Genomic DNA, 26020 nt, shown 5'->3' with positions numbered 1-26020 from the left:
TGCCTAAATTTTATGTTAGTTTTTCTTTGTTAATATATATATATATATATTATTTTGAGAAAGAAAATTCCAATCTTGTTCTTAGAATATGGTTGATATGTATTAATCATTAAATCAAATATTCAAATATATTTTTGAATTTATTTTATCTTTCTACGTTAAAAAATAAAAAACAAAATAGTACTACTAAGATTAGGCCCAAAAAGAGAACCCAATGCAACGGAACCCTCTCCGATCTCCCTTCTGTGTTTGACAGTTGTCAGCAAGCCCATTTGCTTCTTTCTGCCCCAAAAACGTAAGCGTTTTCTTTCCTGAATCTTGATTGGATTCGACAAACCCAAATCGGAGGAACAAATCGAATCGAAAAGCGAAAATCCAGACAGAAACGGAACACGCCACGAAATCAACCCATTTTCCAATTTCCCCATCTAAGAAAAAAGGTATAGGAATCGCGCTACCACGTGGTTTTAACGACCAGCCTGTCTCCTTTCTCTTTTTTTTTTTTCTTCTTTTCCTCCATCCCCCTCTTTCTCGTTACAGTGAATTTTCTTTTCCTCTCCTTTTCGATGCTTCGTTTCCTTTTCTCTTGAAATTTGTAACGCACAATTCAATGGCTTCTTCGAGCTCCATCGGGGGCTCACTTCCCGCTCCAGGTACATTCAATTTCAACATTCCCCCTTTTGATTACTACTGTTATTTTTCTTTTAAACTGTTTTAATTTTTGATCTTTTTATAAAAAAAGCAGAGGCCGTTCAAGTTCTCGTCTCATCGCTCGCAGATGAATCTCCGATGGTTAGAGAAGCCTCCATGGCTTCTCTTAAAGACATTTCTCCACTGTACCTTCTTTTTCTTTTTCTCAAACAAGTTTACATAATTCGTTTTTTGGTCTAATTTTAACTTGATAACTATTTTAGGAATCCTCTTCTTGTTCTTGACTGTTGCTCCGCTGTTTCTCGAGGCGGCCGCAGGGTAATAATTTTCTTCTTTGTTTTTGTTTTTTTATTAGATGTAGAAAATTGGAGTGTGATTAAAATTTCAAATTATTGGATACTTATTGTAGAGATTTGGTAATATGGCTGGAGTTTTTCAAGTAATGGCATTTGGAGTTCGAGCTTTAGATAAAAAGGACATTGATGCTTCTTATATGGGCAAGCTTGCCAAAATTGCTACCGCAGAAATTATCTCCTCCAAGGTATATATATATATATATTTGTCTTTTTTTTATATGTTTCTTTTGTTACATTAGAATTAGTAACATATACTTAGAACTGCCCCTATAGGCTCAGGAAGTTGCCACGAATTAGGTTGCCTTACTGTTTATTTTATCAAAAACTTATAGGCCCTTCTTACTCTTTTATTCCAAACAACAAGGTTCCTAGTGATTGGAACTTGAGACCTCCAAGACGTCTCAAGCTCTAACCATCGTGGTGTCTCCTAGGGGATTAGGAAAATAACATATTTGTTAGTATTGGCTGACACTGTAGCTCACATTGGTAGGTGGCTTATTGATCCCCAATTCTACACATGCTTTCTTTTATGCAATTAGTTGTTCATGGATCACACTTCATAATTTGCTTTTTTTGCTCACTGTTGTATAGGAACTCAATGCAGATTGGCAAAGGGCAGCGGCAAGTCTACTTGTTTCAATAGGCTCACATCTGCCGGACCTTGTAAGTCTGTTGCTGACAATTTGCTCTGTAATTTTCTATTTTGGCTGTTACTGTAATTTTCTGAAACTTTCTCTTGTTCTATGATGTTTATTTGTTGACATAAGAGAAATATTTCTTTATTTGCTCTATGTCTCCTCTTCTGTTCTTTTGTCCTTGTTTTCCCTTATCAACTTCATTGCTTAAACTATCTGTATTTAGTCATTAATCATGGCCTATCCTGGTTTGGCAGATGATAGAAGAAATATTTCTTCATTTGTCAGGGCCAAGCTCAGCTCTGCCAGCTATGGTTCAAATACTTGCAGACTTTGCTTCTGCTGATGGTTAATCACCTGCCTTTGTGGTTCTTTGTACTTTTTTGAACTTGAATTATCTATGGGTTATTGCAATTTCTTTGTTTAACGAAAGTCTTTTTGTACTTCTATTTTATTCAATCAAGCTATGCAGTTCACTCCACGATTGAAAGGTGTGCTTTCACGAGTTCTACCTATTCTTGGAAACGTACGAGATGCCCACAGGCCAATATTTGCAAATGGTAATATATGTCCTCTCACTGCGTTTTTAAAATTTAAGTTAATTAATAACTTAAAGGCAGGAAACATGTTAACATCATTATGTTTCAATCTTTGCTAGTAACTAGATTTCATTATGTCTTTCAATTCTGATTGAAGTCTCCTTCTGTGGAGCTTGAACTTCAGAATCTTCATCATTATGTTTGAGATATAATTAATTTTTTATCTTGTAAGATTCTCTGCTCCCATATGGGAGCATAGCTGGTAAAAGAAGTTGGTTCTTCTGAACCATTTTCTATTTTGGCAAAGTTGATCAACTTAGGTTGCTCTCTTTTTATGCTGGTTTTCCTCTTTCCATGTTTTCTGACATACACAAATTCCCAGGGTTTGATGTGCACCCCATTTTGTTTCCCTTAGATGATTTGGTTGTAGATATATGTTTCACCTGAATTATGCATTTCTTGTCTTGATAGCTGGCTTACTCACAATGTTATGCCCTTTTTACCCTCCTAGCCTTTAAGTGCTGGTGTCAAGCTGTTTGGCAATATAACGTTGATTTCCCTTCAGATTCCCCTCTCGATGGTGATGTCATGTGAGATACACATTTTGTTGGTGCCATTTTTCTGACGCCTTCTATCATGTTCTGATGATGTAATGCCTACATATAAATGTTGTATTTGTTGCAGGTCATTTCTAAATTCTGCCTTTGAGCTTCTGTTGAGAGTTTGGGCTGCTTCACGGGATCTTAAGGTATGCTAAGTCAAGATTTGTGTGTGTGCGCATTAAAAACCTAAGATTAAAGATATTATTACTGTTTTATTATGTTCTTATTATTGTTTGATTCTGGAAAAAAACTCCATGTACTGAATAACGCTCCCTTGCGTGTTTCTTAATCCCTCCATGCTCATCCAAAAACAAAGACATAGAAATATGTGAAAACTGCAAAATTCTTTAAGCAAAATCCCTATGTATGAAAAATATATCTGTCTCCAATAAATATCTTTTAATTTCTTTTTGTTAACAAGGTCTATGTCCTGTTATGTACTACCTGTTTGTTAGGATCTAATGTTGCTCATTGTTGACTTTATTCTTATTTGAATTAGGTTCGAATATCTTCTGTAGAAGCATTAGGTCAGATGGTTGGTCTTATCACCCGCACGCAATTAAAGGCAGCTTTACCAAGACTTGTTCCTACTATATTGGAGTTGTAAGATTAAAATTTAGTCCTCAATGATTCAATATACAAATTACATTATTGTAGTCTGTATATACGATGTATACCAGTGTTATATAAAGTATTACTTTGGAGTTGCTATTAGACATGTATGTTTTGCATCCATACACTTGCAGATACTTACAAGCAGACAAACCTCATCAATTTTTAAACTCGGACATCGATATGGATTATAATGTCTTTTCCTTTATCTTATAATCAGGTATAAAAGGGAGCAAGATATTGCACTTATTGCTACCTATAGTCTCTATAATCTCCTAAATGCTTCCTTACTTTCAGAAACGGGCCCTCCTTTGCTTGATTTTGAGGTAAAGCCCTCATCATCTTCTGTTTCTGTTCACTTGTATTTACTTACTATTTTCTTGCGCAAAAACTTTCAGTGCTCTCGAGTGTAACATCTTCATTTTTCTTAGATATGGTGGAAGAACTTTGAGGATTGTTTCATTATGTCTGTTAAATAGTTTATGAAATAATTGCTCTGTTTTCTCCTACAAGCAATGATTTTGTTGAGCACAGTCTATTGAATGTCTTATCTTTAGAAATTTTTTTAACCATATCTTTAGTTTTCATTTTCCTTGCTCGTTGACAAAAGTAGATGCTAACCAGACAAAGACTTGTAAGTGCCCAAAAGGAATGTTCAACAATAATGAAATCTAGTTATTGTATCGAGGATTAGTCAGGGTTTCTATTCTTAGACATTTTCTAGATGTTAGTCAGATGTTATTCAAAATGCTTTGATTTAATCAATATTAGGATGAAGTCTCTAATTGTCTTTCGTAAAAGGAAAAACTTTTGAAAGTGTTAAGTGGTGTTATCCAATGTTGGTTTAATTTGGTTTGTTGGTGGCCTTGTATTCAAGTTGGACATCTCCACCTAATGCCAATTACTTTTAGATCGGATACATTAACATTGCATGAGCCTGCATTGTTTATTGTTGCATTTGTTGTTTGTTTGCTTGTTTGTTGCCCCATTTTTGTAGTCCATGTGATAGGTATGTGGATTAATTACTGATTTAATTGCAGTACGGAAATATTCGCCTTTTATAAATCAGAAATAGAGCAGTCATGGTTATTGAATTTCCTTTACACTGGCTTGAATTTCCTTTACACCGGCTAATTTCTGTCAAGATTCTTTTGTATGTACTACGTGAATAGCAAATTCTTTTTTTCTCTTGATGGATATTTCATGTTGTCTTTTGCAGGAGCTCACAGTTATACTATCAACACTCCTGCCTGTCATCTGCATGAATAATGATAGCAAAGAGCATTCTGACTTTTCTGTGGGACTGAAGGTATGATTACATTCTGCAAGGCCTTCTTTTGTTAATGATGTTAATTACTATGATAAGTTCTGTTTCTTCTACTTGCTACTAAGTTCCATTTCTTTTTCCACATCATAATTTTTGTACTTTGTGTTGCAGACATACAATGAAGTACAGCGTTGCTTTTTGACAGTTGGTTCTGTATACCCTGAGGATTTATTTACCTTTCTTCTGAATGTGAGTATGCACATTTCTAAGCAAGGTGCTTCATTTTTGGTCATCTAAACTGGAAAGTTTGTATTGTCAGGAAAGTGGCATCAATGATTGGACTGTTTGTATTTGGTTGTTAGATAAGTAGAAAGACATAGTTTTCTTTTCTTAATAGTAGTAATAGATAATTAATGTTTTGACGTATTTTTTCTTTTTCTATATCTTTTTTACTACCAGAAATGCAGATTAAAAGAAGAGCCTTTAACTTTTGGTGCTCTCTGTGTTTTGAAGCATCTCTTGCCCAGGTTTATTTCTTTCTTTCTTCGTGTAATTCTGTTTATTAATTATCTTACATGACTTACTTGCATTTCCTTTAAGGTCATCTGAAGCTTGGCACAATAAGAGGCCTTTGCTACTTGATGCTGTGAAGTCGTTGTTAGATGAGCAAAATATAGGCATCGGAAAGGCTCTCTCTGAGGTATGTTGTTATGTAGTTTTATAGCTTACAGTTTATAATGCTATTAATCAAACATACATTCTTATCTTACTGGTTTTGGTCCTACTTTCATGGTAGTTGATAGTGGTGATGGCTTCACATTGTTACTTGGTTGGGCCATACGCAGAGTTGTTTGTCGAATATCTTGTATGCCATTGTGCTTTATCAGAACATGATAGAAATGATCTTGAAAGCTCCCAGGTAAGCTTTGGGTCCAGCTTTGTTCACTATAGTAACAAATTGGATGATTTACTTTACAAATATGAAAAGTCAGGGTGTCAAATGTTGGTTTAATTTGATTGTTGTTCACAAAAATAGAAAATTTAAATGTATGATAAAATTGAAGAAATGGACAGTACATTACATATTCTTGTTAAGTGCAGTCACTTCATGTCATCAAAACTGATATTTGTTCTACCAGCTACAGTGCTTGGGTGTACTTAAACGGTCAAATTTGAGCCTTAATTGCTACACTTTTCTTTGACACATTCTCAGGATCATGTAAAGTATGATAATGTATGAGTCACCATTGTATTTAATGTCAGTTATTGTTTTGTCAGGTGCAGATAGGGTCAGTTTGTCCAACAGAACTAAGAGCAATATGTGAGAAAGGTCTTCTACTTCTAACTATCACAATTCCCGAAATGGAGGTATACTGGCTTCTCCCTTCTTCAACCATTAAATCTCTAATGAGGGTTCTTAGTTTGAAAATTTAATGGCAAAAGTTATCCTTAACTGATATCTAGTTTTTATGCAGCACATTCTTTGGCCTTTTCTGTTGAAGATGATCATTCCTCAGGCTTATACGGGTGCAGTTGCCACGGTGGGATGCATCTTAAATAATTTTAAGTCCACAACCCTCTATTTCCTGTTTGCTGTGGTTATTTCATTGTGCATGTAATGCCCATCTCTTATGTTAGACTAGGCTGAATCTAATGATTTGTAATGACTGGTTTTCATCTATGCTGCTACTTAGGTATGCAGATGCATTGCAGAATTATGCAGACATAGATCTTCTTATAACAACAATATGCTTAGTGACTGTAAAGCTCGCAGTGATATTCCAAACCCTGAGGTAATGTGCATTTATGCATATGATGTGTTTTAAGTTTGCTTTTGTTCTCTACCGTATGAAAGTAAATCTCTTTCATCCTACACAAATTTAGGAGCTGTTTGCACGCTTGGTGGTTCTTTTGCACAACCCTTTGGCAAGGGAGCAGCTGGCAACTCAGATTCTGACAGTAAGCATAAATTATACTTGAATTAGCTTATATTACTGTTAATGAACCTTGACAAGTTAAAGCAGATGTAAAAGTATGGCATTAATTGTGCTCTTATTCACTTTGGAATATCAGACCAGTGGATTGGAAGACTTTTCTACTTAGCATATGTTCTTTTAAACTTTTTCAAAATTGTGAAAAAAAATTCAGTTTCTCTTCTTTCATGCAACCTCCAGTTTTAGATCACTTCTAATTACTGTATTTTAAGCAGTTTTTCTAGTCAAATATACATGAAAAGGATAGAGGCTTGTAAAGCTCAATGCATGGAAATTTAAATGGTGTTCCTTCTGTGGCTGAAATTAATAGTGTATGGCAGTTGTTCAAGATTTCTGATTTAATTTTGTTTTGGAGGTATACTATGGTTGTTTCATTTGGAATGGGTTAGCCATGTTAGACCGATAAATGGTCCTGTCTTCTTTTTAACTTTTGAACTATTTACAGGTACTCTGTTATTTGGCACCTCTGTTTCCAAGGAACATCAACTTGTTTTGGCAAGATGAGGTAGACCCTCATTTATGGGAATTAAGTTAGAAGTGAAAGTTTATGTTTGAGTTGAAATTTTGTTCATTTTATAGAAACCAAAATTATAGTGGTGCATGAAGTGCTTTTGAGAAAGTAATACAGATCAAAATATAGATGTGTCAAAATTGTTTCATGTGTACTGAGTCATTAACTGTGAGATATGTGACTGCAAGAAAAATTTAAACACTTAAATAGGGTGACAGTTCCATTTTTTTTCTGCTGGCTACATTGATGTTAATAGTATTTAATAATGAAATATTAGTTTCTAAAGTTTCTAAAACATGTCGACATATTAAAACTAAAGATTTAAAAGATATAGTTATAGGAGAAAGGCTCAATCAGTAGTTAGATCAATGCTTATTGCTTCAAGTTCATTCTGTATAGTTCTATCCCTCGTGTACTTATTGCCTATTTTGTTTCCTAATTAAACAAATTATTGGTCATGCATGTATCAAAAGTTAGCTAAAGCGAGCATGCTCTTTATCTAATTGATTGTTTTTTTTGGTAAGCTCTAGATTCCAAAAATGAAGGCGTATGTTAGTGACCCAGAAGATCTCGAGCTGGATCCTTCCTATCAAGAGACCTGGGATGACATGATAATCAACGTAAGGTTTTCTATCTCATAAATCATTTATGTTATTCCTTTTTTTATGCTCCACTATATTGTTTGGCACATGGTGGGAAACATCTCCTCTAGAGAACTTTATTTTGACTTTGGACTTTGCCGATGGGGGAGTTAATGTCCTTTTTCAGATGTAAATAAGAAATGAGATTTACTCTTGAGTGCAATATAACAACATCAAAGTGGGGAAAAACTAGAAACTCCTCCTTATGTGCTAAGTACCATTAGTAATATCTCATGATTATTGTGTTGCAGTTTCTTGCAGAATCTTTGGATGTGATTCAAGACACTGATTGGGTGATTTCTCTGGGAAATGCTTTTACCAAGCAATATTCACTTTATGCGCCTGATGATGAACATTCAGCGCTCCTTCACCGGTATTAGTTTTGAATTTTGATATCTTGAATTCATGAAAGAAACTAGTATCTTCCTTTTGTTGTGGGTGGGGTGGAATTGGGGTGAAAATGGGAAAGATTCTTGTACTATGTTTGTCAATTAGGAGGGGAAGGACAAGAGGCGGAATGGAGGGAGAGGAGTAGAGTGGGAAAAGGAAGATTAATAGAGGGGAAAGGAGAAGGTATAGTTCTATGTTTTGGGGATTGCTTAAAAAAGAAGAGAGAATGAGAAGGAAGGGGTTCATTGTAAACTTACCTTGTTTGGTTAAAGGAAGGAAATGATGACTTATTATACGTTTACAAGCATGCCAATTTAAGTTTAAAAAAATGTTAAAATATGCATTTTTTTCATATCGTTAAAAAGTTTTTCTTGACCTTCTAAATTATAACATGTATGAGAATTGTACATTATTTCCTTTTCATCCTTTATTTACAATTATATATTTGTATTTGTATACTTATGAATATGTGCATAAGAATGGAGGCCATCCTAACATCTAAGCCTTTACTAGTGCATTCAGAGTTACAATTTCCCTTAATCTAGCGGCTGCAGGAAAATTTATAGAACTGAGGCAATTGCCAGGATGTTGCCTGTTATGTTGGTCTAACATAAATATGCACAAAATATAGGATATTAGATGCTAGATGCTATTAAATTTTTTTTTCAAATTATCTTTGATGATGAGGTCTGGTTTGAATTCAGGCCTTGCCACTTCTCTACAGCTAATTTTTGGAATAGTGCCAAGTGAAGGCACCATCCTGATGAATTGCAACAGCTTGAGTGAGGGGTTTTTTCATGTATTGGTTCCTTATTCAGGAGTAAAATTTCTCTTGGTGATTGTTTCATTTGGCCTATCCTGTTTTAGAAGCAAAAATTATTTTGTAAGGAAATTCTTATTGAATTTTAAGTTACTTTTTATTTTTTGTAGTTTCTAGAGGCATCAGAAATTTTTCTTTTGAAGTTACTGATGTTACACTGGAACCAAGTCCAATCTCTATGAAGTTGATTTACTGTATAGATTATGAGCTTTAGATTTCTCTTGCAATCTTCCTCCTTGCTAACTTTCAGCAATTTCTTTAACCAGCAATGACCTTCCGCTTAAAATATTGCTTGTATCTGATGTTAAGCTTCTAAAGTTATTTACTCTTAATATTGACTCCCCAGAGTTCACCGCCTTCTGTTTTTCTAGTAGATACAAAGCTAAGTGCAAAATCTTGAATGTTCTTTTCTTTCTTTCTTTCTTTTGTTTTTTTGAAATTGGTGTTGCAGAGGCCTGGGTATACTTCTTCAGAAAGTTAATGACAGGGGTTATGTCCGTGGAAAAATTGACTGGATGTATAAGCAAGCTAATATCGCTATTCCGACCAACAGACTTGGTTTAGCAAAAGCCATGGGATTGGTAGACTTGAAGCTTTTTTAGTATTTGTTTTTATTCTTTTGCATGTCTATCTTTTTTAATTTTCATTCTTTCAGGTTGCAGCATCCCACTTGGATGCCGTGTTGGATAAGCTGAAAGACATTCTAGATAATGTTGGTCAAAGCATATTTCAAAGGTTTGATGCTTAAAATTTTTTTCCATTTGCAACACCATGGAATGTGATGTTCGGTTTACATGTGGATTTTAGCAGTACATGCACTTTCTCTTCAAAATTTGAAGAGAATAAAACTCTAAGCAGAATGGCTTTGCTTATTTTATTTGTTTACCATATTTATGAATTATTATCCTTATCATAGGGTGAAACTGAAAACTTGAAGCAATACTTTTCTTTACAACTGCTGTTGTTTTCAGTTAAGTAATTTTATAAATTGATTATTTTTGTCAATTTGTATAAGCATGTTCTCAACTTTCCTCATTTTTCTCTTTCTTTTTAATTTTAAGTTTTAAGGTTGTGCGTATTTTTAAAAAATTGATCTGAAGTCTGAGGCTTTACCCGCTGCAGGTTTTTAGCATTCTTCTCTGAAAGTTACAGAACAGAAGATTCTGATGATGTACACGCTGCTTTGGCTCTGATGTACGGATATGCTGCAAGATATGCTCCATCAATGGTTATTGAGGCTAGAATAGATGCACTTGTTGTAAGTAATCTTATCTTTTTGGGCTCCTAATAACTCTCTGAATGCTGTAATGATATAAGCCTCATAATTTTTATATGTTTAGCCTCCATTTACAACTAAAGCATTAACAGTTCCATATTTGTATAGCTTTCAAGCTGCATGTTTGAAAACCATTAATATATGGTGGGTATTGGGTTCATCCCATCATACATGTTTCTTACTGATACAAATCTGCATCTTATGATTGAACTGTGATTTTCACTGTGTTATACCTATATACACTATAGCTGATTGAAGTTGTCTGATGTCTATTTACAATTTGGCTGTTCACTGTGTTACCTATAGTGCAGAATTTTATATATTATGTAAGGTGATTATTAGTTCTCATTCTTGCAGGGGACTAACATGCTTTCTCGGCTTCTTCATGTACATCACCCGACAGCAAAGCAGGCTGTTATTACAGCTATTGATTTACTAGGTTTGTAAAAATAATACTTTAATAGCAAGTTAGAAACGTGGAGTGAATAATTCTCAAAAAAGAGAAACATGGAATATTAGTGTCCAAAAGGTGTGAGGTTAAGCAGGGCTTGAACAGTATAATAGGAATGCACTTTTATTAAGGGTAAAAGTAGAAATAATTATGGACTAAGAATTTCTGAGAAGGAAGTTCCTATGCGCCAAGAGTGATTGTTTTCAAAGCTTAGACTTGATGATTCATGAGGAAGCAGAGGTTGGGGAGGATGTCATGCATTGGCTTAAGAGTTGGTTGGATGAAATGCGGAAATAAAACTGCTAGAAAATGTTTTCACATAGAAAATGTTTTCACATGTCATACTTAATATGTTGATAACAAATTAGCTGTTCTGGCATTCAAACATGTAATGGTGATATAACTCACTGTTCATGCAGGTCGTGCTGTCATTAATGCTGCTGAAAATGGTGCACCGTTCCCACTGAAAAGAAGAGACCAGTTACTTGACTATATTTTAACTTTAATGGGTCGAGATGAAACCGATGGTTTTGCTGATTCAAGTCTTGAACTTCTGCATACTCAGGTAGTTTGATTACTTCTAATAATTGCAGTATGATATAGTGGTATTTATTGTCTATTACATTAACTGATATTGCTATATAGTTTGCTTAAAATTTTGGACTCATGGAGTTGGCTAAAAAGGATTCAAAAGTAAGAGTGCAGACACATGGATACGTCTTATAACAATATCTTAAAGATATTTAACTACAATACCATGTTAAATAATTTTAATTTTAATATTTTCCTTGGGCTTTATTTTAAAAAAAAGGGAAAACCCTTCTCTTTTAAAGTCTTAAGCAATTAAATTAAGTTTTATTATGAGTATTGATTTTAAGTAGTTTTATTCTATCAAAAAATAATTAAATATTTTTAAAGGATTATTATCTCAAAGCTCGAACCCATATAAATATTAGCTAGGCAAGAGCCCGAGAGATATCGTGTTGCTTTTTGTGCTAGGCTAAGACTAATTCGAAGGGAATTTGGGCCTGACTATTAGCGCCTTGTACAAGCCAAGTTAATATTAAATGGAAAGCCCTAAATTTTCTCCTATTCATCTTTCTCTTATTCAGCACCACAGCAGAACTATTTTTCATTCTCCCTTTTTGTAAGCCAGCAGCACAATACAGACTTGGCTCGCCCTTTCTCTATTCTTCTTCTTCTTCTTCTTCCAGCTGCAATTGTAGCTAGCCAAAGGGAGCAGAGACCGTGCCTTTAGGGTCGATGTCTCGTCGGACACATATATTGTATCCTTATTTGTGTCATGTCATGTAGATACCGGTATGGTGATCCAAAATGATGAGTCTGTGTAACAGAGTATATGACCTGTTTTCTGTTTATGGTTTCTTAGGCTCTTGCTTTGAATGCCTGTACCACCTTGGTTTCTGTGGAGCCAAAGCTGACAATTGAAACAAGAAATCATGTTATGAAGGTACATGTTTTCAGTTTATTTTGTTAAAATTAGTAACAATGTGAATTCTGTTCCATAAGTGCTTACTTTGAGCTGTGAATACTTCTGAATATCTTGACAGGCTACCTTGGGGTTCTTTGCTTTGCCAAATGATCCAATAGATGTTATCAATCCCCTTATAGATAACCTTATCACTCTTCTATGTGCTATTCTTCTCACAAGGTATTGTCGAGATATGGTTTGAACTTTTTGCTTTTATTATTGTAAGATTTCTCACAAGTATGCATACATGTACTTGTAGAATATTCTTTGCTTCTGGTATCCTACTTGACTGCCATAACTTAACTGAAACTTTATATCTAGAACATGGGAAACAAATACAATAAATGATAAGTGTACAAGGTGTGTCTTTACTAGTGTTCTATATGAACCCTTTAATTGTGGTTTGATGATGGCCTGAAGGTCAGGGTAAAATCAGAATAAGATACAAGATATACTTCCCGTTAACCTAATCAATATAGAAGTTGGACTGGTAGTTTGGAAACAACCTAGTTCTAAATTTTATTTGTTTTCATTCTGTTTTAATTGTGTATATTTGATTATTCGACCTCACTTTTTTGTTCACACTAGAAACCTGTAGGACAATTATTGCATCTGGTTATTCCATGTATATTTCAAGTTTCCTTTTTTGAAGAAAGGATATGAATATTTCTGCTTGGAAGATTAAAATTTCCCATAGGCAATCCAAGGCCCTTCAATGGATAAGAATTCAATATGTTCTGTGACTGAAGTCCTATGATAATGTACTTTGAACATAAGCATGGAGATCAATATTTTGTTGGGAATTTGTTTTATCCCAGTGTCGATGATGAATGAAGGTGGACTCCTCCCCACCCGCGACCCCCCCACCCCCCTCCTTCAAGGCCAGGCAGAGAACTGGCCACATAAAGCAGAGACATGAAAGAAAAGCCTGATTAGAATTTGGGGGCTTCTTGAAGAGCTTAGCTATCTTGCTAACTTGTTCTACTTTTCTAGAGTTTCATGTTGTTTAGTTAGCATTTAGGTTATCGTGCTTCATTTATTGACTTCAATATTAAAGGAAATATTGATGGTGATGATGTTAGGAACAGAGTCCATCTGCAAAAATCTTAATATATCTAGTTTACAAATTTTCATACTTTTATTTGTATTGTTGTATGATCCATGGCTGTTCTAACTGGCAACATGTGCAACATTCAGTGGAGAGGATGGAAGAAGTCGAGCAGAGCAGCTATTGCATATATTAAGACAAATTGATCAATATGTTTCTTCATCTGTGGAGTATCAAAGAAGAAGAGGTTGTCTTGCAGTGTATGAGATGCTTGTCAAGTTCCGGATGCTCTGTGTCAGTGGCTATTGTGCGTTAGGCTGTCGTGGGAGTTGCACTCACAGCAAGCAAATTGACCGTACTCTGCACGGAAATTTTTCCAACTTACCATGTAAGTGCACTTCCTATGGCAGGTTTTAGATCTTTCATGCCTCTTGCTAATCTTGTTGAATTTCTTTTCTTCAACTACCAGCGGCATTTGTTTTGCCAAGTCGTGAAGCTCTGTCTTTGGGAGATAGAGTTATAATGTATCTTCCACGCTGTGCAGACACTAATTCTGAAGTTAGAAAAATTTCTGCTCAGGTATTAAATTGGTTTAGTGAAAGACTTCATATCATTTAAAGATGCAGCTTCCAGTACCTGTATAAGTTTTTAATTTATCTTAATCTATGTAAGGCATTTAATTCTACAAAAAAGAAAAGGATTTAATATCTTTCTTTTTTCTTTGACTAGATTCTTGATCAACTTTTCAGCATCTCTCTGTCACTTCCAAGGCCATTAGGTTCTAGTGTTGGTGGTGATATAGAATTGTCCTATGGCGCTTTGTCCTCCCTTGAGGATGTTATAGCCATCTTGAGAAGTGTATGTTTTAGTCTGAGCATCTCTGTCCCTAAAATTTAGAGTTACATAAGTTAACCTATGACACTTTATACCAGGTTTATTTTTTATTCTGCTGTGTTTTCAGGATGCTTCAATTGATCCCTCAGAGGTTTTTAACAGAATTGTTGCTTCTGTCTGTGTTCTTTTGACAAAGGATGAGGTGAGATTTATCTTTCTGTTTGCTTGTTCAAATCTAAATGCTTTCAAACTAACCAGCAGTAGTTATTCTTGATGATTACTTGCAGCTTGTAGGTACCCTGCACGGTTGCATGCCAGCAATTTGTGACAAAATCAAGCAGTCGGCTGAAGGGGCTATCCAAGCTGTTATTGAATTTGTAACAAAGAGAGGGATTGAGCTGAGTGAAACCGATGTTTCAAGGTGTTTTTTTTTTTTTTTTTATAATTATTATAATAAGAAAATGAGCTTTTAATTAGCTCATTAATTTTACACTCTTATGATTAAGAGATAAATTAAAGGTCTCTTGAAGTGTAGTTGACCAAGTTTCTATACAGGACCACTCAATCTTTGCTCTCAGCTGCGGTGCATGTTACAGAGAAGCAATTACGTTTAGAAGTTCTTGGAGCTGTATCCTTTTTTTGTTTAAATTTACTAGCTTAGCTGATGTTAACTTATTCCTGTTTGATCATTGTTAACAGTCTGTAGAATCAACTGGGAGGTACTATATATTTTTTTATGGTGATCATTGTATATCTTTGAGTACCTGTAGATATCCTCTCTATCTGAGAACACGAATGCAAAAATTGTTTTCAATGAAGTATTGGCTGCTGCTGGAAGGGATATCGTCACAAAAGATATATCTAGGCTACGTGGTGGCTGGCCAATGCAGGATGCATTTCACGTGAGTCCCCTTTCAAATTAATTAGTAAATTATTCCTGTATTATATTTCTCCTTGAATGGACAACATATATCTTAGGCCTTGTTGTGGTGCTGTTACCTGTGATGTGTCAAGTGGGCTGACTTGGTGTGTACAAGTACTGTATGTGATGGCAGTTCTTTCTTTGCAGGATTGGCATACCACTAGGTCTTTTAGTTTTCATAATCTTTTTAAATTCTGGGTTTGGTTAAACAGGGATTTCATCTTCCAATTTTGTTTCTGACCTGAAAGGCACATAACCCATTGACAAGATGGTTTCTCTTTTGTCGAAATCTTTGCTTTCCAAGTTATAAATAGTTGTAGTTGATTTTTTAGAATATAAAGGTTTTTTTGTGTATGTATTTCCTTGTGTTAAAAGTTTATGAAGAATGATGTTGCTGGTCCATAACCAACATTTTTTTCTTATTTGTTTTAGTCCATTGGCTTTCTTATCATATCTGCAAGCCTATATTTCAATGTTGTAAATTTCATGCTCTACTTTGTTTCTTTTTCTATTTTTTTCACTTCCTTTTATTGGACAGCTATCAATCAATTCCTTCAGTTGTTGACATTTTCTTAATTTGAATAGGCATTTTCCCAACACATAGTGCTATCAGTTTTGTTCCTGGAGCATCTGATCTCCGTCCTTAATCAGACTCATTTCACTAAAAGTGATCCAGGAAAAGGAGAAAATTCTAGTCTTCTTTCTGAAACTCAGTTAGAGGATGAAATTCTGCAAGCTGCTATTTTTGCCCTCACTGCCTTTTTCAAGTATGTTGATCAATTGCATTCATGAGAATTTATCTTATCTTTATGGTCTCCAGAGTTTATGATGTTTCATCTTAATCACAGAGGTGGTGGTAAAGTTGGAAAGAGAGCTGTTGAACAGAGCTACTCTTCTGTTCTTGCTGCACTTATACTCCAATTTGGAAGTTGTCATGGTCTAGCTAGCTCTGGTCAGCATGAACCACTACGGTTAAGTTTCCTACTGCATATAAATTTGACAAAGGCATATGTTATGTAAGTTGGAATCTGATGTCCACTTAAAAATATGTCAATTTCTTTCTCCTCCTCTGCAGTGCACTTTTAACCTCATTTCAGGCCTTTTGTGAATGTGTTGGGGACCTTGAAATGGGAAAGGTACGTGAACTTTTTGCCAATACTAACAGCTGCTACTGCTAATACAAAGAGAAACACTTCATTTACTCAATAATACAAAGTTAAAACACAACCAAATACTCTCTTCAGTTTTTGGCTAGAGATGGTGAGCAAAATGAAAAGGAAAAGTGGATTAATCTTATTGGAGATTTAGCTGGCTGCATTTCTATAAAGAGACCAAAAGAGGTAATACTATCCATTTGGTAGTTTCTTTCTGTATGGCTTATCTTTAATAATACTGAAAGGAAAATGTTTACCAACATTGTGATCAATTCTACAGGTTCAGAATATATGCAAGATTTTCACAAAATCCTTGAACCGTCAAGAAAAAACTCAACGGGAAGCTGCAGCTGCTGCACTATCCGAGTTTGTCTGCTACAGGTATGAATGTTGTGATCTCTTTGAGTTTCTTTTGATCTTCTACTTGTATCCCTTTCTTTTCTTTTGTTTTATTGTTATCGCTGTCCTAATCATCTCCAGCATCATTACTATCTACTTTTTCTTGATAAGAATTGTTATGTGCTAATTTTGATTATGCAGTAGCGGGTTTAGTTCCCTATTGGAGGAGATGGTGGAAGTGTTGTGTCGACATGTCTCAGATGAATCTCCAGCAGTTAGATGCCTTTGTTTAAGAGGATTAGTGAAGGTATGTGATAGGGATATTCATTCAGATTTTAAGTAGAGGTGGCAATTGGGTGGGTTCTGACAGGTTTGGGTTGGGCTATTTTCGGGCTTGGTTTCACTTCAGATTCGGATTTTCTCAGGTTGGAATCACTTTGGATTCAGAGTTTAGGGATTTGGATCATTTTGGATTCAGACCGTTTCGTGTTTGGTCTGTTTTGGGTTCATGCGCGTTTCGGGTCATTTTTTTATTCATATAAGCTATAGACATTTTTATAAAATCGAATGCAATACATAATTTCACTTTTTTCTCTAATCAATGTCAAGTCAATAGCATTGATTAATTTAATAATTTTAAGATAAAAATGTGATAGAAAAAATTTGATCTTGAAAAAAAAATTGATAAGCATTTGTATAAATATAAATGAAACTATATCTTTATCTATACACTCACTATCAGAGTTTTGTATACTTTTTGTTTTTATCTTTTTAGTCTTCTTAGTGATTATAATTGGTAGTATTTAATTTTTTAAGAATTTCTTATTATATATATATTTTTGGTTTGGACACAATTATGAAAATTAACATTAGATATAGTCATATAGATGAATGTGCAACTGGAGTGTTAAGTAGTTGCAATTAAAAAAAAGAGTACCAATTGATATTAATTTACTAAGAATACTCTGTAATAGTGTAATATTTGCTATTTGCCTTGCCCTGGTACAGAATCATAATGTTTAAAAGTAATTGGTATAATATTGTTCTAATTTTAACATTTGATAATTTTGGCACTAATGAAAAATAAAAAAATGTCTTGATTTGAAGAACTTAATAAATCTAGTTGACCAATTAATTTGCATAACATTTATTAAAGTTTGCAATAATAGGAAATCAATAATCATGATATTTAAAATTAATTTATATAATGTTAATTTTTTTTAACATTTGACCATTTGAGCACTACAATTAATGAAGAATTAAGAATTATCTTGGTTTGAAATGACTTAGTAAGTCTAAAATGTTTTAACTAATCAATTAATTGGTCTTACTACTAACCTTATTAATTATTATGTATAAATTATAATTTATACACTATGGGAAATCATAATATTTAAAAACTAAAACTAATTGGTATAATATTGATTTAGTTTTAACTTTTGGTCATTTGTGCATTAATGATAAAAAACAGAGATTTCTTGGTTAATTCAAATTTATACACTTGAGTACTTGAGTCTTAGTTTTATTTTTTATAGAACTATAAAATATTTAAATTTTATTTAGAAAACTAATCATAAGTCTAATTACTTAAATATAATTAATCTTAATACGCATAAATTGAAAAAATTGATTATATTTAAATTTTATTTCCCACCATCTTGTGCTTTCAATAGTTAGTTGTTGTTTTAAATAGTAAAGCTAGCACAAAAAATCATTTGATATTCATGTTAAGTGCATTTCATAATCTAATTCAAACATTCAATATGAAAAGGTTGAAAATACATTATTTATATAATTGTATAATAGCTATAAATAATATTATTATTTAAAATTTAAAATTTTCATTAAAGAAAAATAGTTTATCCTTTGTTTATTTAAGTATTTTAGACAATCATTTCATTATAGGTTGGGTCTTTTTGGGTTAAAATGCAGGTTTTTAAAGGTTTCGGGTCAGATTGGTCTTGGGTTTGGGTTATTCTAAATTTGGATCACTCCAGGTTTGGGTTGCTTCGAGTTCACACTGTTTCAAGTTTGTTTCATTTCAAGCTTGGGCTATTTGGGGTTTTGGTTGCTTTAGGTTCAGGTCTTTGACTTCTTGTAGTTAATTTAGATCAAGATCGAGTTCGGTTTGTAGCTGGTTTAGGCAAGTTTTCAGGTTCGGTCAAATTTTGCAGCCTCTAATTTTAAGTGTGCCATTTTTAGTCATCAATTGCAGTCACAGACATCCACTTCTCTCATAATGGCTGTCTCAAATTTGATGTTTGTATGGTTGCATTATGTTACTTTATTTATACCCTTTGAGAGTATGTCTTTCTGTGTCTGTGGCAGATTCCGTCTGTTCATATCTATCAGTACACAAATCAAGTTCTGGGTGTAATATTATCATTGCTTGATGATTTGGATGAATCAGTGCAATTAACTGCAGTTTCATGCTTACTGACGGTAATTTTTCCATTCACTCTCTTATATAATCTTTCAATTTGCTTCGTATACTCCATTGTTATATTATTATTTTTATTTAAACTTTTAATTTGTTGTAGATTCTTGACTCCTCACCCAATGATGCTGTTGAACCCATTTTGCTTAATTTGTCTGTTCGGCTTCGTAATCTACAGGTGCATTCCGTAGCTATTTACAATGTTTGATTTAAGGCCATGCTAATTATAGACATAGGATTTTGAATCACCTTAGGACATGCATTAAAGACTCCATATACCTTGCTTAGTTATGTATTAGTATGAGCTGGAGGTAGTAAATATCAAATGAACCGGTAATAGCTTTCTTTTTTATATAATTTATTGTGCTATGTTATTTATTACAATTGTGTGCTTCTGTTATGAGTTAACCTGAAACTGAGTAATATAACTTTTCCTTATTTGATGTCTGCATCTTTTCCCTTTTCATTTGCTCCCAGCTGGGGACCTTAGATGTAGACTGCCAAAGAGTTTTTGCAAAATCTTTCATGGACAATCTTATATTTCTAGGGTTTGATTTGATTTTAAAGTTTATAGCATTAATGATTAATCTGGATTTCAAAGATTCAGTATAGATGACAAATGCAAATGGGATGATTGAAACTTAAAGTTTTCATAGCTGGAAGTTCAAGATAGAGGCCAACTTTAAGATTTCAAGTCATTAATTTGGGATGGGAAAGATTGAATCATTATGGCAATTGAATGGCTAAAATCAGATGATTTCTTGATAGGAAATTCAGGAAAGAAGCTAACTTTAAAATTTAAAGCTAATTTCAGTGTTATTCAGGTGCTAGATTTTCAGAAAATGTTGTGATGATTTGTGGTTTGTATTTGTACAACAGAAAGGCAAGTTTATGGTAAGGGTAGAGTCAAATTTGGGCTGTTGATTGATGGTGCTTTGGCCAGTTGAAATCTGGTTTGATGAAAACCTGGATGCTAGCACATGCAGGTTTTGTGCCCCACTAAAGGAAAAATCTGATAAAGGTTTGAGTAGGGTTTGTAAGAATGTTTTTATTAGATCAAGATTCAAGAGTGCTATAAGATACATGTGGATTTCCTTGGATATCATACAGTAGGTCTGAAAGGCATCACAGATGGGTTTATTATAGTATCATGCTATCCTAAAACAATTCTTCATTGATTAGGGAGAGATCATGTTAATACGTACAGGTATAATTATTCTATGGATATAAGGATGTAAGCTCCAAATAGACCTGATCAAAGCCAGGCAACCTGCCTAGACTCATAATCCTGGCCCCCTGTGCAGGTGCTGACAACTTATTAGGCCTGATAAAGTTAGGGCTGGCTGATAGATGTTGAATTTGCAGCCAATTCCTGTCTGTCCTGGCCTAGAAATATATTAGTATTTAGATTATTTATTTTCTTATTTCATTGTTTGTTTGTTTTTAATTTTGAAATATAAGAAATAGTCTGAAAATATTATGATGGCTTTAGGAGTGCTTTTGTAAGAATCTTGTAATTTTAGGCTGATCTTGAACAAATATTATACCCAATGGTTGGCTTGCATCAGCATGGGCAAGAGTCTTAGCTTTAGGTCCCCAAAAAGTGGGAAATCATAGAAATTGATTAGTAAACATGACATAATTTACACTAACATAGAAATGTACATAATCAGGCTCAAACACCACTACCTAGCCTATCTCCTGCAAAACTAAATATTCCAAGTCCCCTTGGATAGTCTGGGCTACATCCTGTGATAAAGAGATATAGAGTAAGACTTGGTAAGGTTCTTGATAACTAAACATTGGCTGCCCTTGTTCTAGATTTTTTTGATAGTGGATTATGTTTTTTCTTGATATCTTTGTTTTTGCATCAATCTGAGTTAGTCTCCACCACTGCTAGTGTCAAAAGCTGCATCTGCATCCATGCATGCACCACAGTTTCAGTTGTAAATTTAGTCTTGGTGTTAGGCTGCATTTCTTGATGGGCAATGGTTTTCATCTTGTACAGATATCCATGAATGTAAAGATGCGGGCTGATGCCTTTGCAGCATTTGGAGCACTTAGCAACTATGGAGTTGGGGCACATAAAGATGCTTTTATTGAGCAGGTAGTCATTGAGTTGATTTCATTTTCAACTAAATAAATAGGGTAAATTTACCAGGACAAATAGTCTGTTTTTCCTTTGATGTTGAATCTACCTTGGTAGATATATCATCGAACTTATTGATAAGATCATAGAATTACATAATACCTTTTTTAAAAGAAAGAGTTGTGAAGTTTTTCTTGGTCTACTCAGTGTGCCACAATCATCAGAGATTCTATAAATTATCTAATGTCAGCATAAGACCATGTGAAGTACGGTAACTAGCCTTATCAGTCCAATTATCTAACTTAATCAGTGCTTGTTTTTAGCATTCTGTACATGCAAAAGGTTCATGCCCAATTACATTTTCATGTTATCCTTTTATTTTGATCACACTTCCATTCACCTACTACATTTGTGGTACATTGTAGATAAAGTAGAAAATGAATGAGTTTTTGCACCAGTTATCATCTCATCTAGCTAGTCTAATGTTAATCGCTATCTCCAGATACATGCTACACTCCCACGCTTGATCCTACACCTACATGATGATGATCTTGCTGTTAGACATGCCTGCCGTGTAAGAGATACTTTATTTTCAATGCCCCTTAGTGCATGAAGCTTATTAAGAATTCTTCTTTCTAAATGATGTGTTCTTTTTCTTTATTTTTTTCAAAATAAATAGAACACCCTGAAACGGTTTGCCACTTTAATGGAGATAGAAGGGTTGCTGGCTTTATTCAATTCGCATAGTATTAACTCTGACCATCGGTATGTAATAATGAATCTTGTAATGCACAGTAACCTAAAGTTTTCTTCCTTATTTCATTATCATAAAGTATATCTTGCTTCCTTTCAGAAGTGATTATGAGGACTTTGTAAGAGATTTTACAAGGCAGTTTGTGCAACATCTTTCCTCCAGAGTTGATACGTACATGGTGTCAACCATACAGGTTTGCATTTTTCTGATAACACTGCACATTTATTCTAAAATATTACTTTCCGGATAATTTGCTTAATGGCAAAAATGCAATTAAGTTGTACTTTAAAAGCCTTTCCCTTCTAAATAGGAGGCTATATTATTTTTCCTCATCTAAATTGCATAACTTTGATTGCTGGATTATGTGCTTGCTTTTAGCCTGATGCGGGACAGTCATGGAAGCTGGAAAATTTTAACATAGTTCTTGATGATGCAGGCTTTTGATGCACCTTGGCCAATAATCCAAGCAAATGCTATTTACGTTTCCAGCAGCATAGTCTCTCTTTCAAACGATCAGCACATATTAGCTCTTTACTTTACACAGGTTATTCTGAGATATCCCCGCCATTTAATTGTTATTGTTATTATGGTTTTAAGAAATATGCTTGAAACATGTTTACCATGGTTTAGGTGTTTGGATTGTTGGTCAGCAAGATGAGTCGGTCTGCAGATGCAGTCGTTAGAGCTACAAGCTCTTCAGCCTTTGGCTTATTACTTAAATCAACGAATTCAATTTCCTGGAGAGTAGCTCGACTTGAACGAGCAGACTCTGGCCGAAAGGGTCATGATTCTGAGTCTGCAAAAAAATAGCAAATGCACTTACAAGGGACAATTATTGTGTCGATTATTGTACTTTGACTGGCGGCCAGGCTGTATCCTTGATGCAAGTGAACTGTGCAAGCTCAATGCAGGTAGGTCAAAGTTTTAGAGTACATAAAGGAATCCCGAGCGAGAAGAGGTTAAGTGATCTGCTGAAATGAAGCAATTCCAAATTGCCGAATGGAAGTTGAAGCAGTAAATCAATGAGGACAACTTGTTTGTTTACTGTGATGGGTTGGGTCAATGTTGTAAGGTTTGTAACTATACAGCTGTAAATGTTGATCATACAAAGACTAGTATTTGCATTTTTGGGTTGCTGGTTGTTAAAGCTAGTGTAAAGTATTTGGCCGCACTCTTTCCCCGATATTTCCAAGAGTTCACTTGTAGAAAATACTTAAATGAAATGAGTGCTGTTTTTCCCACTAGACCGCGTTTGGTTCCGGAGATAAAACAGGTCAAGCTGTTGCTATTGAAAGGATAACTTGACTCTTTCAAAATGAATATTTTTATTTATTATCATATATTATTTTTTAAAAAAAAATTGAATTTTACTGTTCAAGACATCAATCAATTTGACGCTTAAGTGCTATTATCGTGTATTATTGTTAACATACTTTTAAATAAAAATATATTACTCATTCAATAAAATAATAATTTCCGAGTAGACCTTGTCAGGTTGCCCATGTCAAACAGGTCAAGCTTATGGGATTCAACGGGTCACTTGTCTCTTTCAAAATAAATATTACTATTTATTATCATGTATTGTTATTTACATATTTTAAAATAATAACGATATATGAATATAAACGTTTTTAAATTGTAAAATGAAAAATAATTATATCTAAAAGATAATTGATGTTTCAATTTTATATAGTTGAAATTTGCAGTATTAATCTATAAACTATTTAATGCTTCTAGAATTATGGAAAAACATTTTTAATGACAGTCGTTAAATGTTATTAAAATTTTTATTTACAATTTGAATAAATTTTATTAATATTTTGAATAAAAAATATTTTTAATGAAAGTCATTCAATATTATTAAAATTTTTTATATTTACAAATCAGATAAACTTTAATAATATTTAATAATAAAAATATTTAAAATAATAATTTAAAAATATAATGAATAAGTATGATTATTTTCGTCAATCAAAATGTTTTTTAAGTAGTTATATATGTTGTTTACAATATATATTTGTTTCATCTTTCATAATTAAAATCTTATTGCATCAAATTATTTAACACAATAATAAGTGCATAAAAATGACCACCGATATCCACTTAATTTGAAAAACTCAAAATCAAAACCTTTTAGCTTTGAGGTAAACGAAACCTAATTGAATTGTTTAAAAACTTATTGTAATTATTCGTAACTTAACCAAAATCGATTAGCAATTTTCGATAATTTTTTGAAAAAAATCTCAGTTTGATCCAATCTGACTTGATCAGATTTGAAAAAATAATTTGAGAAGTTACAATATAATATTACAAAATGTATTTAAAAATAAATAAACTCATTAATTTTACGAAATAAATCTAAGCGGTCATTAATAATCTACTAGTAAATTTAAACCAAAAAAAAACAATAAAATATGAAAAAGTATCAATAATAAAACTTGTTTCCTAATACTACAATGACCATCTAATCCATAATCAAACATGAAATGATAAGTTAATTTGGTAAGCTTATAATTAAAATCATAAACACATGTAATTAAAATTATACAAAATTTTGCTTATGAAATCCGTAAATTTATTTTGAAAATATGTCAATAGCAACTTAGATAAATATTACTAAGAAAAATGAATTCCCTTCTTTAAATAAGTTTTAATTATTTGACCAGAATAGATTAATATATGAATAATTTAAATAATGGGTATCTTAACTTTAAACTTGAACCTTACGTAAAATTGTATCGCATATTAATTTTATTATTCAAAACATACTCATATCCAAAATCACATTAATGGGCTTGATTGAGTTAAATACTCTATTAAAACCCATCCATTTATACGCATGTTTCTCTCTATTTGAAAATTTTGGTTTAAATTCACCTTTTTTCGAATAAAAAAAAGTGTTAGAAGAGGTAATTATTATAAGACTAAGAAGTTATTGATGAAGAAAATGTGAAATAAATTAACTTAATTTTTTTGTTTTTATTGTCATAAAATAAAAGAAACTTGGCTAGCTTTCAATTGAATATGTATTGAGAAGAGCCTAATTCCTATATATGTATGGTTGATGTTTTTACTACTTATTTTTTATTATTTATTTTTTACTTTTTGAATAATTTCTGTAAAGCAAAAGTAAGAGGTAAAAATTAGTGTCAAGAAAACAAGTGCTATAGGCGGACGTCATAGAATTAGCAATAATATAGAACGCACGTGCTCAACACATGGCATGTTAAGGTAACAAACTAAACCTAACAATTTTGAATACGACATGAAAAAATACTAGTTAAATAGGTTTTGAAGTTAGTTTTAACGTGTTTCGTATCTAATCATTCTGACACATTAAGATACGAAAATTAGAATTAACAATAATATAGAACGCACGCGCTCAACACATGGCATATTAAGGTAACAAACTAAACCTAACAATTTTGAATACGATATGAAAAAATACTGGTTAAATAGGTTTTGAAGTTAGTCTTAACGTGTTTTGTATCTAATCATTCTGACACATTAAGACACGAAAATTTTCGTGTCTTAACGTGTCAGACACGACAAACACGTTTAAAATATATTTACTTAATCGTGTTATCGTGTTTAAACGTGTATACGTGACATGTTTATTAACTTATTAAAAATTAATAGTTAAAAACTATTTTAACCTTATATAAATAATTTTAAATAACTATTTTAATAAGTTTTTTTAATTTTATAAAGGTAATAATGTTATTATTACGATTGAAAATTATGAATGAGTTTTTATATTATTATATTTGAAGGTTAGATATTAATGATGTATTTTATGATATTATATTATAATAAATTTTATGTATGTTATATATATTAAATTTTATTATATTTGATGTTATTATTATATTTGTTTTGTTATAATTATTTTTATAATTATAGATTTTAAATTTAAATAATAAAGTTATATTTAATTGTAAATATTTTTATTTAATCGTGTTAAACGTGTTAATCGTATTAAACGTGTTATTAATTGTGTCGTGTCATATATTAATACGTTTAATAAACGTGTTAATCGTGTTATTAATCATGTCGTGTCATATATTGACACGTTTAATAAACGTGTTAATCGTGTTACATGTTTATTAAACGTATATGTGTGTACGTGTTTTAAATTTAAAATACGAATATTAAACATGTCGTATTCGTATTTAGTCTTAACGTATTTCGTGTCTAATTGTATCT

General features: G+C 32.9%; 1 protein-coding gene across 3 annotated transcripts; it reads left to right on the top strand.

Moving 5' to 3' along the window:
- Positions 1-317: 317 nt before the first annotated feature.
- On the top strand, positions 318-23058 carry LOC18598074 (ARM repeat superfamily protein). Of its 3 annotated transcripts, none has more exons than XM_018121708.2 (51): positions 319-653; positions 746-836; positions 915-969; positions 1061-1192; positions 1599-1670; positions 1931-1990; positions 2115-2202; positions 2693-2771; positions 2866-2929; positions 3283-3386; positions 3616-3721; positions 4615-4704; positions 4834-4911; positions 5122-5189; positions 5263-5362; positions 5459-5581; positions 5941-6030; positions 6138-6203; positions 6357-6455; positions 6547-6621; positions 7102-7161; positions 7698-7787; positions 8060-8181; positions 9470-9599; positions 9674-9753; positions 10141-10276; positions 10652-10733; positions 11165-11310; positions 12136-12216; positions 12317-12417; positions 13435-13673; positions 13755-13864; positions 14015-14143; positions 14247-14321; positions 14407-14540; positions 14675-14747; positions 14890-15021; positions 15627-15808; positions 15890-16012; positions 16117-16177; positions 16286-16381; positions 16476-16576; positions 16736-16841; positions 18863-18976; positions 19075-19149; positions 20980-21078; positions 21563-21634; positions 21740-21825; positions 21914-22007; positions 22251-22358; positions 22445-23058. In XM_018121708.2, the coding sequence occupies exons 1-51, from the start codon at positions 611-613 to the stop codon at positions 22622-22624; spliced, it is 5100 nt and encodes a 1699-aa protein (XP_017977197.2). In that variant the 5' UTR covers positions 319-610; the 3' UTR covers positions 22625-23058. The 3 variants fall into 3 exon arrangements, with proteins under 3 accessions (XP_017977199.2, XP_017977197.2, XP_007027497.3); XM_007027435.3 differs by having other exon boundaries at positions 1900-1990; positions 2107-2202; XM_018121710.2 differs by lacking the exon at positions 14015-14143 and having other exon boundaries at positions 318-653; positions 1900-1990; positions 2107-2202.
- The last annotated feature ends 2962 nt before the right edge of the window (positions 23059-26020 follow it).

Source organism: Theobroma cacao, chromosome 5 (assembly GCF_053813885.1).
Source record: "Theobroma cacao isolate CCN51 chromosome 5, ASM5381388v1, whole genome shotgun sequence".
NCBI lineage: Eukaryota > Viridiplantae > Streptophyta > Magnoliopsida > Malvales > Malvaceae > Theobroma > Theobroma cacao.
This window is presented reverse-complemented; position numbering and strand designations above follow the sequence as displayed.

Coding starts and splice junctions, on each gene's coding strand:
- LOC18598074 (XM_007027435.3), top strand. CDS start 611: ATGGCTTCTTCGAGCTCCATCGGGGGCTCACTTCCCGCTCCAG. Junction 3,722..4,614: donor CTCCTTTGCTTGATTTTGAG/GTAAAGCCCTCA, acceptor TGTCTTTTGCAG/GAGCTCACAGTTATACTATC. Junction 18,977..19,074: donor CAGTTTCATGCTTACTGACG/GTAATTTTTCCA, acceptor AATTTGTTGTAG/ATTCTTGACTCCTCACCCAA.